The sequence below is a fragment of the Meleagris gallopavo genome, chromosome 12 (genome assembly GCF_905368555.1).
Source record: "Meleagris gallopavo chromosome 12, MGAL_WU_HG_1.1, whole genome shotgun sequence".
Taxonomy (NCBI): Eukaryota; Metazoa; Chordata; class Aves; order Galliformes; family Phasianidae; genus Meleagris; species Meleagris gallopavo.
The window spans coordinates 12267170-12284938 of NC_139415.1; the positions used below are offsets into that span (position 1 = coordinate 12267170).

The window sequence follows — 17769 nt, forward strand, 5'->3', positions numbered from 1 at the left end:
GAAGAAGGAAAGTCAGCTTTCCTTCTCAACAAATAGGGTTTCCATGAAGCAAATACCTTTGCATGAAAAGCAAGTTTCATTTGACACTATTAGCCCCTCAAAGCCTGAAAAACCAATCAACAAGCTTCTGAATTGCCATGCCTGGATCAGGATGAGACAGGCCAGATTTCTGATGAAGTGACACAATGAGAATCCACATCAGTTTATTTTATAAGTAAATTAGAAAAGTGACAATCCCCCCTCTTTACCTAGCAGGATTGAACCCTTCACTCAGAACTCAGCTACTAACTATATACAGGAGAAGAGCCAGAAAGGATGGAGAGATGCTGCGATTCAAGTTAAAACATTTGGAGTAGTTCCTTATTTCCACTGCCATCCCATCTCACATTACTGTAGACAGCTCCAGGCCAGAACCAAATAGAAGAGTTCCTCGTAAAAATCCATAGTGTACAGCTCACATAACACAGTACTTCCCATAGTGTTCTGGCTCCAGACTTCAGCTCAGCAACCTTTTCCTTGAGTAAGTCCTGCTGAGGGAGCGCTTCCTGGAAGCCATGCTGTGGAATGGAGACAGCTCCTGATTGGTAATAACTTCAAGGTCATCAGATTCCTCATCTACAGAATACAAAGATGAAATTAAAGCCACAATTTATTAAAACTCACTTCCCAGTGACTCCAAGAAAACCAACAGTAGCAGGATCAGCACGCTGCACTTCTTGTTAAGCTACTCTTTTATTCGTTGCTTCTACCTCACCCTCCTCAACTTCCCACCTCACGCAAAGTTTATTGGAAGCATGCAAGACAGACATGGTACACAGCAATGGCAAACACACCCACACACTTTCTGCACAAAGAACAACCCGAAGAACAATCCATAGCACAGCCTGCTTTAGTTCTCACTTGGTTGTAGGCACGCAGAGCACACACCCAGCCCTTCCTTCCAGCACAAGAGGTTACCTTGGACACACTTTCTCCGAGATGGCGGCGTCTGTCCCTTACACAGCAGTGGAGACTGCGTCAGTGCCAGGAGGCTGCTGGCACAGAGAGAGCTCTTCACTGGAGGGGTGGCACCTGGAGAAGCACAGTGACAGACTGCAGCAAACTGACAGCTCAAGAGTGCTTTCAGTTAAGTCTCAAACACAGCCCTTATTCTGCCTTGAAGCTTCCATCGGCACAATACTTGGTATTTATTCCCAGCATAGTCCAGGCTAGCACAGTGCATTTCTGCCACCAAAAGAGTCTGCAATAGCTCTTGAAGGATTTAGCTTAGCAGGCAAGCACTCCACTTCATCTAAACGTATCATTGCTCACAGTTCAAGTGTCCTGAATGAAAAAAATCACCATTACAGCCACCCTGTAAATGCAAAAATAAGATTTGTAGGTACAGATGGTTCTCTTACAGAACCAACTCAAGGTTGAGCACTGCTGTTATTTCACATCCTGAATGTGATCTAATGTTGCCTGGAAGTTCACTCATTTTTTTCTTGGTGATACCTGCTGTAACACCTAAGGCACCGCCCTCTGTGAACAAAACTTTTCTTCTAAGAGATAAGACACTGGCACTTCAGGGCACGCAATGACTATAAAACACCATCTGCCATAGTCCTCTGTAAAGCTGAAGGTTGTTCTAGAAAATAAAAACTGTTTTAGAAGAATTTGAAATTCACAGGGCCTTGCTCAGAGATAGCTTTATCAAGGTCAGACACAAAATAAAAGCAGAAACCTTGCTTAAACTTCAACACCTGATACAATATCACTGCTACAGAGCAAAGGTTTCTGATACATGCTTTCAACAGCTACACTGCCACAGGCCCACGGGAGAACTGGAGCACCAATAAATACCAACATCATGTAACATCAACCCCCAGGGTGCTGATCTACACTGAAGAAGCCAAGGCTTTAGACTTGAGACAGCTATATTCAGTGCTGGATAGAAACAGGGCAGAAACAGCCAAGAATATCCACAAACTCAAATCTGCTGCCCAGTCTAATTTTCAAAACATACTGCACTAGTGCTGCCAGTCCCTGCCAAGTCATTGTTTGTATTGCATCCTGAGCACTGCAGTTACCTTACAGCATCTTTTTTTCCCCTGTTCAAGTTTTCATTATTTGCTCCTACAGATAGCATTTGGTTGTAACAGAGATCCTCCCTTAAACAAAGCCAAGTTCTTAATATTTCAATTCTTCCAGCCTCCTGCTCTTCCCTATTTGTAGTCTCTTAATTATTACTCCACTGATTAAATGCTCACATGTAATGACAATAGCAGAACTCCTCACACCTGATCTGCCTCTCCACATAATTAGCTTACATTCCATTTGCAGCCCACTCTCCCCTTCCATCTTAGGATCCCTCAGACAGTCAGACAAAACAGTTGTCTTTTTTTTTTCCCCACTCTGAATTTCAGTAGTGTCACTTGTTCCACTTAATTACCTGACAAAGGGAAGACATCATCATCCCCTATGCAAATGTGCCGCCCAGGAGTTAGAAGCAAACAGGCTCTGGGCTTCTCAGGAAGAACCAAGTCTGTCCTTGCTTTGTTTCTGTTGCCCTCTTCTGGGGAAAAGGCACTGAGAACCATGTTGCACTTATCAGTGCAAGCTCTTTTGGTCTCGTGATTCTCCTTCTCTGGTGATAGATACGTAAAGACCCGCTTACGAGATGTCGAGGCAGAAGCCCCCATGGCAGATCTCTCTTCATCTCTGGGTTCCGTGTCATTAGGAGACACTTGATCCTGGAGCCTGTAAATCCCCTCCAGTTCAAACTCTCCAAAGCCACATGTTACTTTGCTACTGCAGTTCTCCAAGTCCTTCAGTTTGCCTTCTCTGCTTGTTGCCACTGCTTCATCTGCATTTTTCTCACTTTGACCACAGCTACTATTAGCAGTGCTGCTTGCTGCTCTCTTTCTCCGAGGCCAGTCCTTAATAGCATCAGGAGTTGTCTTCCCCTTCAGCTTTGGAGGAGTCAAGGGTACTTCTGCTTCCAAGGGGGATGGGGAAGTGGTGTTAGAAGCACAGCTTGTCGAGGTGTACGACTGACATATGTAGGTCTGTCCTCCACCCTTCCCAGGCGTACCGTGGAAAGAGCGAAAGCAGGAGGGTGAAACACAGGCAGCTGCTAGTTTTCCTGGGTGTTTGCTACACCAGGTCATAGCAAGATCACCAAAAGGGCTTTCCCCTCCCTTGGGTTTGCTAACATTTGCTTCAGATTGAACATCTAACGTTGAACAAGACCCAATTTTCTTAAAGCGAAGTTTGGGCAGGCCTGAAGCTTGCATTTCAAGCTCAACTTCGTAAGTTGTTGAGCTCTCAGAAGGCCGCTGGCAGTGAATTTTAGGAGTTGAGAACTTGGCTGGAAGCTCTGGATTTCCCATCCGTGCTGCAGCCTCCCGTTGCCTCCTGTCTGCAGTACAGCGTAACGAATAGGCAGGAGCTGACTTGGGCAGGGGAGGTGAGGTATTCCGGGCAGATCTGGAGTGTCTCTTAAGACTTGGTGCCTTTCGCCCTGTACATTCTTCTTTCTGCAGAGTTTTTGGTTCCAGTTCATCAACGCTTGTTTGAGAACTGCTTAGGAAGGATTCACAGGTGCTTACACTGGGGTTGCCCTCCTTACTCGATTGCTCACATTCCATCTCAGCACTCAGCATATGTTCTCCAGCAGACAGCTCTGGAGAGGAATGCTTTTTCAAGTTTTCTGAGTCCTTCCTCAGAGAAGAGTTTTGAGCCATCGCATCCATTTGTTTATTCTCCACTACATGGGTATTTTCAGGAATTTGGGATTTACTGAACCGGAGGCTTCCTAAACAAGAATCATCACCGTTATTGTGATGACTGTCCTTACTTTTGGAAGGCGTTTCACACACACGTGTGTGGCTCTCCCCTCCAGAATTCGGTTCACCTTTGGCCTGCTTAGAAGTGTTAAGTGGGGACTCCAGCAAAGTGCCACTGACACCCAGAGATTTTAGAAGAGATTTTTCAGGCATGTTAAATTCCCTGTTAGATTCCTTAGCTTCTGTGGGGGAAGGAAAGCTGATTGCTAAAGCATTTGTAGCTTTTTCAGAGAGAGAAGAACTGATGGGAGATTCCAGTTTCATGGTGAGCTGAGACATTTCTACATCGCTCAGTGGGCTGGTTAAGAGTTTTGAACCTGAATCTTCAGCTTTCCTGGGAGTACTTCCCATTGCTTGAGATGCTGGTTCCAGCTGCATCTCAATTTCACTTGAAAGGATTTGCCTCCGAGCACCAACTGGAGACACTGATTTTGAGATGGATCTCCAGGAACGTCTTGGAGTTCGTAGTTCTGCAAAAACGCTTTTCTGGGTGTCAGGTAAGGAAGCAGCAGCTGGAGTTGAGTCTGGCAGAGGTAAAAGAGGATTCACAGTGCTCAATATTTCATTGTGTTCTGGCATCTGTAAACCAGTATCTTTGTAGGGAGAGAAAAGTTTTTCTGATGGAGAGCAGTCCTTAGTTACTTGCAGTAAGCAAGCCCTTTTGCCTTCTGTTAACGCAGATGGTGACCTGATCCTTTGTACAGGATGAGAAAAGTACTTTCCCAAACACTTAGCTGCAGTCTGCTTAGCAGCTGGACTTGTGCTGGGAATCTTCTCCACCTTTTGTGGTGTCCTGTGAAGAATGCGAGGTGATCTCCTCGGCGGTTTGCTGGCAGAATTCAGTAGTTTCTGTGCAGACTTACGAGGTGTTTTTCTAGGAGTCTACAGAGAGGAGGAAAAAAAAAAAAAAAAAAAAAAATCAAGCTTGTTCTGCTCCAGTACTGTTATTTATCCCTCCAAATCTTGAGAAGTAAATAAAAAGTAAACTGTTTTGTTAGACTTGCAGAAGCACTAAGTTTAAGACATGTAAGTCTCACTAAACATTAACAGAATGAACAGATTGAAGAAAGAAAGAAAGAAGTGTTTGTCTCTACCTGACAGGTAGTCAGCTCTTCTAAGTTCAAGGAATCTTTTCTTGTTCTCCTCCTTCCAGGTGAATGCTTCACTGCAGGACTACACGCATCAATGACTGCACCAAAAAAAAATCTCTTGGGAGTTGGACACCCAGAATGCAGCCCAACATCTAGAAAGTGGAATGGTACAAATCAACTAAAATGCCACAATTGTCTCAATCACTTCAAAGTGTATGGAGAGGTAGTGTATGCATCTCACAGCCCTAGCAGTTTTTTTTTTGCTTGATGTTTAAGATTCAATAGAATTATTTCCCAATCTAATAATCATCCATAGAAAGAGTGCTCTAGAGGAAAAAAAACCTAGATAGCTCAGCTTCCTATTGCTTAGAGCTGATAGCATCAGAAAAATTTGGTTCATGACTAAGGATCCTAGTAGGTATAATATAAAGAATTAAGTGTCACCATTTATAGCTGATAATCCTACAGAGAAAGCCTGCAAAGATGCCATCAGTCGTTGCTTTATGCTGCCAGAAGAGACTGAAGGTAACTTTAGGATTTCTGTCTCGTATTTTACAGGGATTTCACTGCATTTAAGGAATGCAGACTGACAATCAGTGATATTCTGTTAGACAGGCCTGACTAGTTTAAGTTGGCAGTATATTATTCACTACAGAAAAAGCTGCCATTCCATCCTCCAGATTCAGATTCTCAATTCAAATATTACTAGGGATTAATCCTGCCTAAAGAAGACATTACATAATAGCTCTTAGCTCCTCGCAGTCTGTTGTAGAGCCAAATCAAATCAAACTTAGAGGTATCCAGGTCAGCTTTTCAGAGCAGCAATAAAAGCCTACTCAAATTCCATTTGGTACCTGCTACATCCTGCTGAGTACAGCTCTCTTCTTCTTGTCCCCAGTGGACTTGCTGTGAATTCTGTGAGCTGGACTGCGTAGCAGAATAGAAAACACCAGAGTGGGTCCTATTCAAAGTCAGCTGTCTGATGCGAGGACTTCTTCTTAAACCTGCTTCTGAAATGTAATGATATCACAGACTGAGCCTTCTTTCTCCTTCAACGATGGGGACATCTTTAGGAACAGATCACAGCGGAAAAAACCACACTCTAAGAAGCAGCTTTTGTACGCTTACCATCTCACAAACTGAGACATTTGTGTGAAAAAATTCAGCTTTCAGGGGCTTTGGAATGCTAATGCACGCAAGCCTCCTTCCAAATCACAGCACTCTGTGCTCTAAGTCATGATTACTTTCCTTCCCCTCCAGCAATTACATGAGAAGGAATACCAGAAAATCCATATTTGATTCAAGTAGCATCCAGGTTACAAAATTAGTTCTCCTGTCTCTTTTTTTACTAGAGATTTACTTTCCTATTTACCCAACCATACTCTTTTTCTTTTTCCTTCTTGCACATAAGAAACAGCAACAGCCAACTTTTTCGCAGAGCACTCGCTTGTTACAACAGAAATCAGAGCATTACTAGGGCCCAGCCTGGCCCTATCCACTTGATACCCATCCTTTAGATAACTGGGGATGTTGTGCTCCACCAATAGTCAATACAACATTAGTATACTATTTGTGTATTATCTAAATTGTAGCTCATGGGATGAATGTGCTTTGAGTGCTTCAACACAGCAAAAACACCTTTAATAATAATAATAAAAAAAAAAATAGTGCTTACCTCTTATGGCTTTTTCTGGAGACTCTTCTACAACACCAGTCTCACAGCCTGGATCAGACAACCTTGAAAAACAACACAACGTTGGACTCATCACACCATTCACATTTACAAAAACAGAACTTACCATGAAAACTGAAAAGCAGTACCATACTCTACAGCAATATACTGCTCTGTGGGGTACTCTGAGCAATTAGTATCAACTTTACCTTCTATTAAGCTATGGTCTTTCTAGCTGTATTAGAAGTAACAGTTTTAAATGTAAGTAAACAAAAGTTTTAACCTGAACTGCACAGATTCCAGCACAGGGCTTCGTTTGGAAGTCCTTAAAGCAGAAGCTAAACCTGAACAGCACCTTGCTGCAGGAATTCAAATACTTGGACACACACAATGAAGCAAGCAATTTTTCCCCACAGCCATACATAGGACATGCCTCCACTGATTCTCTTTCCTACCTTAGGTGAAAACAACATTCTGACCACAGAAAGGAGAGCTGGTTCTTGTGCTCATAGCCATTAATTAAACATCCAGCACTTACTGAAGAAATTAAGAGCTTACTCACCGGCCTTTAATCTGCTTATGGAGTAGTCTCCTAGAGACCTGTTTGTGTAGTGGTGTTTCTGCAACTCTCTTGGTCAGTAGCTTGTGATGATCTTGAAAACAGAAGTAAATAAATTGAACCAATGGATATAACAGCACATAATTATAAAGCAGTTAGAACAAATAGTTTCACATGGGCTTCAGCTTAAGAATGACTGCCAATGCAGAATCATTGTGTATCAGCCTCCCAACACTCACAAGCTATAATCATAGATATAGATACTGGACTCTGAAATGTATCTCCTACTCCTTCAGTATTATTTATTAATAGCACTGACTTTGATGTGACAGATGTAATAAGCCTACTGAGGTAACTTTCATTCCTCATCCTTCATTCACACATCATTTCTGTAACTATTTTTAACATTTGATTTGAGAGGTCTATCAACTTTTAACTAAAGTAGGTTTCTGTTTCAAAACCATCCTATTCACTATACAGTAACAACTGTGATCCAAAGTTTTCTCCTTTACTGAAAACAATGCACAAATTAGTTATCAGTGCAGCTCTTATAGCTGTTCTACACCTGCAAGCCACATCCTACCTTTAGCCCCTTCATCAGGGCATTTGTATCTTAAGCCTTCCACAGCAGATACTGACTGACTTCTGGGCATTTTCTTTGTAGTTCTTTTTGATGGTGAACGTATCCCTTCATTGAAAAGGTTCCTCCTTACCTTTGTAACCTCTGTGTGAGGAGAGAAAGCAAGAAATTAAAAGGGGAAAAAAAAGACATGTTTCAATCAGGGCACTGGAAATGGGATCAGAGACCAGTGTAGGAAAAAAAAAAAAACACACAAGAATTAGGCACACTGGGAGCAGCTGTTTGTTTGTTTGTTTTTCCTTGAGGTGGAATAGTTATTACCAGAATGTGTCCTTCCCTAAATCTATCTTGGACTTCCTACAAGTTTATATTATTCATTCTTTACAGGAATATGCTATTAGCAGGCACCCCAGCAGAAAGTATGCTAACCAGATGAAGTACATGTGGGCTCACGGAACACATACAGGATTTAATTCTCTTGGACATTCTGAGGAGAGATGTGTTTCCAGATGTAAATGCTTACTCCTGTCCTCAATTTCAATTCTTTTTCTTTTTCTTTTTTTTTTTTTTTTTTTTTTTTTCAATAGATGGAAATAATTGCAAGAATCAAGAAAGAACTGAGACATTTTCTTTTCAGGACCTGATACAAGTTTGCTGTGTGTAAGCACACAAAACAACTACTTTTCTCAATTATTATTATTTTTTTTTTTTCCAAAATTCAGTAAAACTTCCTTCAGAATTCCAGCTTCAGCATGATTGCACCACAGCTCACTGAAATTCACAGGGATGCAGGGATGATGTGCTGAAGACGCACCTTTCCACGGAAAAGCTAGAAGTCAATATACCTTGCACTGCTTCTTTCTGCAGCAAAGGCATTGGTTGGGATTTCTCAATAGCAAGGTAAGAACGTGAGCTCTCCTAGAAATAAAAAAGTAATAATTATAATTAGACTCAGCAGTAGCTCTTATACCAGTAGTTCTTATATGCCTACTGAGTTACAGAGCATGATTTATTTATTTTTTTTGCACTCGTGTCACTTGACAGCACTGCTACACCCCTGCATGAGCAACCCACCCACAGTGCTTCTGGGAGAGTTTTACCTTTCTGATGAGATTCTTGTCTATCTTGGGAATCTCAATCTGACGCAAGTTCTGTGATGCTTCTGTCATGCTCCTGTGTCTGGCTAATACATTATTCCTTTAGAAGTTACACAAAGATTCAGTTAAAATAAGATCAGAAATGGAGTTATCAATCTAATTGACAATTCAACACCGGTTTGACTCTAGAGATAGAAAATCTTAACCTAAACTCAGACTGTAAATTCTTTGTGGTGGTCCCTCACATTACAACACAGAGGTCATCTGCAATATAAACAGCTGTAACTAACTTTAAGGTTGGTATTAGAACTCATCTCATACTTTGCAGAAATGAACACAGGATCCCCACCACAGAGGTCCACAGCAAACCTCAGTCTTAACTTCAGTGATACAGGGTCACTTCGTGCATACTGGAACATCCTCTTCCTCTTACAGGAGACTCACAAACTCTACTAATGCATAGAACAGACATACAGAACCCACCAAATTCACTCTTAGCAGTAACAATAAGCAATTAACATGAAAAATAGGAGTCCTTCATATGTTCCTCAGGCTCAGAGTTCTCAACAAGCATGAGCTCACCCTAACTAGCTATTCAGCAACAGAAATCCAAATGATTGAGCTATAGTTTAGATAGCTCCACCAACACAGGTCAGATCACAACCAGCTGGCTCCCTCATTTGGGATTATTACTTTCTCTTTTGGGCAGATCGAGTGCGCAGTTCCTCCAGCTGATCACTCTCACTAAGTAGGCAAACAGCAGTGGGAGTTAGGACAGACGATAAAGATGGTGGAAGGCCTGGAGATTTGCTATCCACAGTCATTGAATCATCACTGAAGAAGTCTGAAGGCAGGACAGAAGCCAGCTTTGGGGGTATTTGTGTACCCAGACTGTAGTAAAGATCTCCGAGGGTCTTTGGTATAGAATTCATATACCTAGAACATTAGAGAACCCACATCAAATACAATCACCAACAAGACAGTCAACACTACAGTCCCAAACCTTTGTTTTTAAGCATCAGTTAAAAAAATAAAACATTATCAGTTTACTTGCTCATTAGCTAGATTTAGCAGCAAACAACAGTGTAAGCTTCTCACATTACAATAATGCAGCAAATCAAATCTGTTTTCTCTAAAAAGATGCAACAAAACCCACAGTCCCCAGTAACACTCAAGGCATCCCAAAGAACTTACAATTCTAGTATTTCCTCTAAGAACTTCGTAAGGTACCCTGGGTCTTCAGTCAGACATAAAATGCGCAGCATATCTGTCATCTGCAAGAGAACATCAGGTGGGAAAAAGAATTAAGATATAACAGCTGTCAACACTGCATTTTTAGCAAAGAACACAGAATGCCACAATAGATTGAGGGGAAAATTACAAGTTCTGGGTCTATATTTCTGGTCTCTATAGTACACTTGCCTCTTCTAACAGTTGCTCCATTTCATCAGCGTTGTTTTGTAGTGAAGGACACTGAAGACACAACTCAAGCCGCAAAAAAACCTGAAGTCGACACCTTAGAAAAGAAGCAGTCATTTACTGGTGGGAACAGGGTATTTACTCTAAAACAATTGCTCATAAAGCAGTAAGGTCTGGACAGCATAATTTGGTTAGCACTTCTTTTGGCAGCAGGAAGGATGCCACATCTTACACTTAGGCTGCAATGTTTATCACAGAACGTACGTATATTTGCATTTCATGCTTCTATTTCACCAACATAAGTATTTTCACTTGCACAAAAAAGCTACCACTGAGAAGTGCTAACCAACTCCACTGCATCTCAGGAGTTAAAGTAGGTAGGGTGTCTCATACTCTCTGACTTTGGTTTCCTTCTCTGAGCCATGCTGTTGTCTGAGCAACTTGCTTGTCTTCAGGAGATGGTTTCTGACTTTTTCCACACAGGCGACCTGCAGATACACATAATTAGAGCAAAAACTTCAGGTGTGTTCCTTGTATGCAGGACAGGTTCTTCCCACGCCTCTCTTCTCCCAGTCTTTTTAGAACAGCTTAATTTTGTTTTCTTCCTTCAAGGAAGGAATTCTCTCTTGCTTCTAGTAGTAAAGTCACAATGCAAGATGCACAAAAACATACAGCCTAACGACAAAAGGCACAGGACTGCTTGCAGCTTCAAGTCTTCAGTACCTACCTATGGATCTGTCTCTCAAAGTACTTGCTTTGACTAGTGACAACTTACCAATTGTAGCTTAATCCAGCTACAGAATCACAGAATGGGCAGGGTTGGAAGAGACCTCAAGGATCATGCATCTCCAACCCCCCTGCCACACGCAGGGCCACCAACCTCCACATTTAATGCTAGACCAGGCTGCCCAGGGCCCCATCCAACCTGGCCTTGAACACCTCCAGGGACAGGGCATCCACAGCCTCTCTGGGCAGCCTGTTCCAACACCTCACTACTCCTTCTGTAAAGAATTTCCCCCTGACATCCAACCTAAATCTTCCCTCCCTCAACTTAAAACCATTCCCCTCGTCCTGCAGTTATCAACCCTTTCAAAGAGTTGATTCCCCTCCCCTCTGTAGGCTCCCTTTAGGTATTGAAATGCTGCAATGAGGTCACCCCGCAGCCTTCTTTTCTCCAGGCTGAACAAGCCCAGCTCCCTCAGTTTGTCTTCATAGGGGAGGTGCTCCAGTCCCCTGATCATCTTTGTACAATCCATAACACTACTCAAACTCAAATACTTTTGACTATTTCTCTCCCTTGGAGAATTAATCTGCCTAGATTAACCACGAAAGCAAAAACAGACACCATATTTTAAAAGTCGTCTTCTAAGAATTTTCTTTTTTTGAAAACATTGTCTTTAAATGAAATTAAAACTCAGATGGAGGTCAATGTAAAGGAAAAAAAATCTGTTTCAGTGTGTTACACAGAGGTGTAAACTAACACCTGAAATGGATTATCCTATGTTCTTTATTCTTAGTTTTTAGTACCGATTCAGCCAAGATAGAACAACTTGTTAGTAGTTTTCCAAATGTGCATATAAATAACTTGAGTTGAAGGAAAAGTAGTTTTAAAGATCTTGCTGTTTCATACTTAAACTAGTGACAGCTCTGCTCACATGTTCTTACCTACCTCTTTCTCTTTGGTATCCTGTATTTTCAAGAACCTTTTAATGGCCATGATCATATTCTGTGCACACACAGATGAAAGAACTTCCTCAGCAACCACCTTCTGATAGCTCGTAATTAAATGAGACTGCAGCTCCTCTTCAGTTTTCAAGTCTGAAAGGGAAATGGTCCACATCAACCAAATATCAGCTTACCACACATTACTGGCAGAAAAAAAAAAATAAACCAACTCATTCCAGCTGAAAAACGGAATTCAAGTTATTATGCAAATATGCATGCAAGACCTCAGAACATTAACAGAGGTGCCTTAGGTCCAGAACAAATAGAAAGTTCAGATATATGCATTTCACCAAGCTTCTAAGCTACTGTAATGTCTCACTGCTCACCACACCAGCCACAGGCAGCTACAAGGAAAAGCCTTACCCCACATTAGAATAAATAGTAAGTCAGTACGCACCTACTGATGTTTTAAGTGCCTTTTCTTTCCCTTCCAACTTCTCATCCAATCTTTTTGCTGAAAGCTTCTGTGGAACCTTCTCACTCACCACTGGCATACCATCAGGTTGAAACTTCTGTGCTTTTACATTCAACCTTGCTACATTGAGCATCTGCAAGGATCTGGACATGGTCTTCATCTTCTGCCTGACTGGAGTTCGAGGAACCCCCCCTGTAACACCACAAGAAGGGAATTTCAGATACACTGGGTGAGGTAGGAACATCAAGTTAGAACACAACATAGAATTCTGCACTGCAGTCAAGCAAGATAAGTAATCATTAGTTAAGAACACTCTCTAGAAGGTATTTATTTCCTCCATAAAATAGATGTACAAGCAGCACAGGAGGCAGCAAGTTCTTGGAGTCAAAAGTAGATGAAGACTTTGCTTATGAAGTAGAATCAGAATCTGTATATATAGGAAAGAAATCTTGAGCTGACTTAAGCATACATCAGATGAGTATATATGCACCTTTGGTTTGTACATTAAAAAGCAATGAAACTCTTATTTGAAGTTTCTCCAATTTCAAATAAAGTAGAGGTGTTCCAATATTCAGAAGTTGTAGTGGTCCCTGTTCCAAGAATCAGTGAAACTGCAGAGCTCTGCACTCTGCTCTCTTAACAGATTTGTCAGTCACTGAGTACCCTGCATTTAAGAGTCATTTGGATTGTTCTAAACAATAATACTGATACGTAACTTACGCTGTCCTTAAAATGGAGAAAAAAATCTAAAGCATGCCACTACTCATGATCCTGAGTATGGATCATTAGGGTTTATGCAATAAGGTTTCTCTATCATCTTTCATTGATAAAATACACACAATCCCACACTATACATACGTCTTTTTTTGTTATTTCCTGCTCCAGCAGATACTTCGCTTGATTTTCTTTGGTACAGCTCAGACAGACTTTCTGAGAGTTCCACTTCAGATTGGTCTGCATCATCCTTCACATTAGTATATGGAACCTGCAGGAGTCTGCAGACAAGGATAAGTCAATACAGGTATGAAAAGCAGTGGAGAAGAAAGCATACTACTTGTTCTTACTCCGCAGGACCTGTTTTTCCTACATCCAAGTGGTAGGAAAACACAATTCTATACCACAAGTAACACGTCAGTATTCTTCCAAAGCCTGTTCCCAAAAGCCTTACTTAAGGAACACTGAGGAAAAACAAAAAGCAATTCTAAAAGAACTGCACCAAAGTGGAAAAGAAGCATAGCATTGTTTCAGAAAAGTACCTGAATGAATCCATCAGATCTGAGCTTGCTCCACAAGCATTTGAAGAAGAATACCACGCTTCGAGCACTGAAGGATGCCAGCCCCCTGTACTGGACAGCTCTCGTTGGACCCACTCTGGCATAGGAGTTTCTTCTGAATAGAGAAATTAAAATATCAGAACAAAGCTTTAAATGAAATGGTAGAAAGCTTGGCCTTCACAAAGGCTCTAAGGCAGCAGTTCCCAAAACTCTGATCATGGAGGGGCAGTTTACTTGCCAGGCCTAGAGACTCATAAGATTCACAACAACACAAAACAGGTGAGCCAAATGCAGTTATCTTGAAAGCACTTGTAAAGATTTGACTGGCCAGGGATGCTCCGTGTGACAGTTTTCAGGAACCCTCATTATAAAAACCTGCACCCAAGCATGTGCAGCTGTGCTTTATCTATAAGCCGATAAAAACTAACACTGTCAATAAAACTGTAAAGTACATCAGAGCAGATTTCTGTATAATAAAACCTGAGCCACAAAAAACAAGCCCCAAGAAATGAGACTCCTCATTAAGGAACTCATAAGCAGCAGAGTCTTCCAGCCCAAATCAGATCTAGAGATGAACAAAAGACTTGCTTTGTGTTTCCTAACACCTACCTGTACTAGCCAGAGAGTCTTCCGCTGCCATGTCAATTTCACTCAACACACTATGTACAACATCTGGGAGGTGCAGAGCATCATCCTGGGAAGAGGTCTGCACTACAGCACCCTCAAGGTTGCATCGCTGAACTTCAGCTGTCTTTTCAGTGCAGAACAGAGTGAGGACAGCAGTACTCTCAGAAAGCGGTGACAAAACAGCAGTGCAGGGGCACGAAGATGTAGTTTGAGACACTTCAGCAATCTACATTAAAAAAGAAAATGTATTTACATTTTCTAGAAATATACAGAGACTTAATTAGATGGATGTTCTGAATTTAGCTCCAAATGACCAATTTGCTGCATAACAAATACCACTGCTATTGTCTTTATGATATCACATGTGAGACTGTCACCTTTCCTGCCACAGTTCATTTAAAACTAGCTACTAGCTTATGGCAAAGAGAAAGATTTACCACATGCAGTTCTTTCATCACTAGATTCCGTAACAGCTGATAGAACCAGTTCTGCTCTGTGCATTCAGTCTCAGAGCTTCTCAGTATCCAGTTCTCTGTGAGAAAGCTGACAGCCTGCATCCAGTTCCAGCTCATCACGATGCCTTTCAGAATGATGTTGAGTGGACAATGAAGTTGTCTTTGACTCATGGCTAGAGGTTCCAGAATCACAGCACAGCTTTCCTTCTTTCCTTCTGTGTAAGGGTAAAAGAAAGTGTAAGTCTAGAGCAGTACAAAACGTATTTCTCATCTACACGAAGAGAACTTCAATGCAAGGAAAACAAATTGCAACATCAGACAGCTCTACAGTGAGTTCCCTCCAGCTTCTCTCACAAAAGAGAAGAGTGCAGAAGGGGCCTGCAGAGTGAAGAGTGCAGAAAGAGCAGATGCACACAACGTGTTGCTTTAAAGCTAATCTCTTTCTTTTGTCAGGCCTTTCAATTAGTTCCTTTAGTTCAACCATATTGAAGAAACTGAACTAAGCATGTAAAGGAGTGCACACACCTCTATAGTGTGGGTTCAGCAAAGAGCTCATCAGACTCCTAAGCTTTCCCAAAGTTTGGGTACATAGAGAGCAGACTAGGAATGCAGACTAATAGTTCTCGTATCAAAGCTACTAGAGCACCTTGATAACTTTGTTAATAATAATAAAAAAACAGGTCTTTAAATACCTGAAGTTTCTGCCACACATATACTCTTCATAAGGGAAGCTCATCAAGAACTCTACATCACAGACCAATTATTATTATGTCTTAAAAAAAGAAGAAAGATTACCAGGCATGCTGAGAAATAACGTCCCTTCTTGTTGGGGGAACACTGCACGAAGTACAGAGGGCTTTGAAAACAAACTGTTCAAGGCTGAATCCGATGGCAGAAGTGTTGTCCATGGCACAGTCTGTGGCACTGGGAAACCTGGGTCTCTGAGAAAGACATCAGCAAGGTCTGCCCTGCGCTGTCTCGGACATTGCACTAAGGTTTCAGATGGCAAAATGGTGCCTCCTATTTGCTGGAGCAATTGGAGCATTATCCAGTATCCATCGTGATCTGGGGATTTAATCAGCTGAAATGAAGACACAGAAAGACCTCGAGTTAATGCTGCCCAAAGAGGCAGTGGATGTTCCACCCCTGGAAACATTCAAGGTCACGCCAGACTGGGCTCTGAGCACCTGACTGAGCTGTTTATTACAGGAGAATTGGACTAGATCTTTAAACGACCCTTCTGAATCTATGATTCTAATGCTAGCAGTAAGATTACATCCATCCAAACAACCAACAAGGACTGCACTGCATCATTTTAGACGAACCAGCACAAGAAATCTATACAGAGTATCTCAATGCAGCATCCTCCAAGTACTTTCAGGGACTGTAACTTACCCGGGCATACAACAAAGATAAAACTGCCACTGAATTAAGGTGTAACCATTATTTTTAAGTGTGGGCTTTTTAATGTAGCATTAAGGTACTGGAACTGTTGGGCTGCCATTCTGGATATCTGTAACTTCCAATCAGGAGACAGCCCATCAATAAACTGCTGACACAGCTCAGCCTCCACAGGGATCATCGCTCCTCGTTTTCAGCATCGCGCAGAACAGAATTACTCAGCAGTAAGCGAAGACCCTTCACACCTCCCCCACTCAAAGATTACAACTGAGAACAACGGGAAGCCGGCACACAAACGCCTATCGGCCCCGCAACACAGAGCCGCGCTCCCTTCGCTCCTCACCTGCGAGCTCTCGGCGGTGTCCACCCAGTACAGCGTGATCCTCTGCTCGGCCAGCAGCTCGCGGACGCTGCGGGGCAGCAGCTTCTCGGCCACCTCCTGCAGCGCGGGGGGCTCCGCGGGGGCCGCGCCGCCTCCGGACACGAACCGCCGCAGCTCCCGGCTGGAGCGGGGACACGGCGAGAAGAGGAAGACGGCGTTCACGAAGCCGTCGCTCGGGGAAAGCTCTCCGCCAGCCCCGCCGCTCCCGCGGGGCGCTTTGGCGGGGGACGCGATTTCGGGGCGGTCCCATTGGAAGTCGAGGAGTGTTTCCTTCAGGCCGCTGTGCGTGAGGGCGAGGCGGGTCGCCGGGCCGGGCAGCGCGGCGGAGGAGCCCCGAGCTCCCAGCCGTTCCGCCAGCTCCTCCTCGAAGCGCGCCCAGGCCCGGGGTGCCGGAGGACGAAAGCCGCCGCCCCGAGAGGCCCCGCCGCGACCCCCAAGGGAGTCGAAGAAGCGGTAGGCCCAGCGCAGGCGGGGCAGGCTGAAGCGGCAGCACAGATGGTTGAGGAGGCGCAGGGCGCACAGCTGCAGCCGCTCCCGCCGCCCCGGGCTGGCGGTGTCCAACAAGAAGACGGCGCTAGGTGAGCACGCCATAGCGGGCCTCGCCCGCAGCCCCTCACGGAGCGGCCATCCCTACGCGCCCACCACCGCCATCATCCTCTCCAACCGCTCGCGCGCTCTCACTGTGCGCTCTCATTGGCCGCCGCCACGAGCCAGCCCCCTCCGCTTCTCGTTTCTCATTGGACCGCTGACGCAGCGTGGGGAGAGCGCGCTTGCGCGGTGAGGCGCCCGCGCTGTGCGCCACCAGGTGAGGGCGGAGCGGAAGAGCGGAGCGAGGGCGGCCATTGGAGATGAGTTCTCCGCCCATTAGCCAGCGGCCGTTCGCAGAGGGGTGAAGAGTGGCGTTCCATTGGCCAGTGTCCGTGACGCATTGAGGAGGGGTGGGGCCAGTGGTGCGAGCGAGCTGATTGGTCGCTGCTGCAAATTTAAAATTTAAAGGCGGGAGGGAGCGCGTGACCGTGACGTCACTGTTGTCACCTCCTCTCGGGCAGATTTGGGTGCAGGAGCCCTCGGGGGGCGATGGGAGCTTCGCGGTGCCCGCCTGCAGTCCCGGCTCGAGCAGCCCGCCCAGAACCAGCGCCTGTTATAAAGCAACGGAAGTGGTTGGCTGGGGGGAAAAAATAGAAACCTCGGGTTCACAGCCTGAGAGAGGGGAGCTCAAAGTCTGCCAAGGACAGGGAAATATAG

General features: G+C 43.9%; 1 protein-coding gene across 1 annotated transcript; it reads right to left on the reverse strand.

Moving 5' to 3' along the window:
* Nucleotides 1-186: 186 nt before the first annotated feature.
* On the reverse strand, nt 187-17236 carry TICRR (TOPBP1 interacting checkpoint and replication regulator). The gene is made up of 22 exons (XM_085233744.1): nt 16486-17236; nt 15537-15822; nt 14724-14956; nt 14269-14512; nt 13642-13774; nt 13244-13380; nt 12368-12577; nt 11915-12063; nt 10639-10733; nt 10249-10342; nt 10021-10100; nt 9520-9762; nt 8830-8926; nt 8575-8647; nt 7733-7873; nt 7153-7243; nt 6594-6655; nt 5773-5928; nt 4922-5070; nt 2432-4709; nt 958-1071; nt 187-615 (listed from the first exon to the last, which is right to left on the reverse strand). The coding sequence occupies exons 1-22, from the start codon at nt 17113-17115 to the stop codon at nt 497-499; spliced, it is 5814 nt and encodes a 1937-aa protein (XP_085089870.1). The 5' UTR covers nt 17116-17236; the 3' UTR covers nt 187-496.
* Nucleotides 17237-17769: the final 533 nt, after the last annotated feature.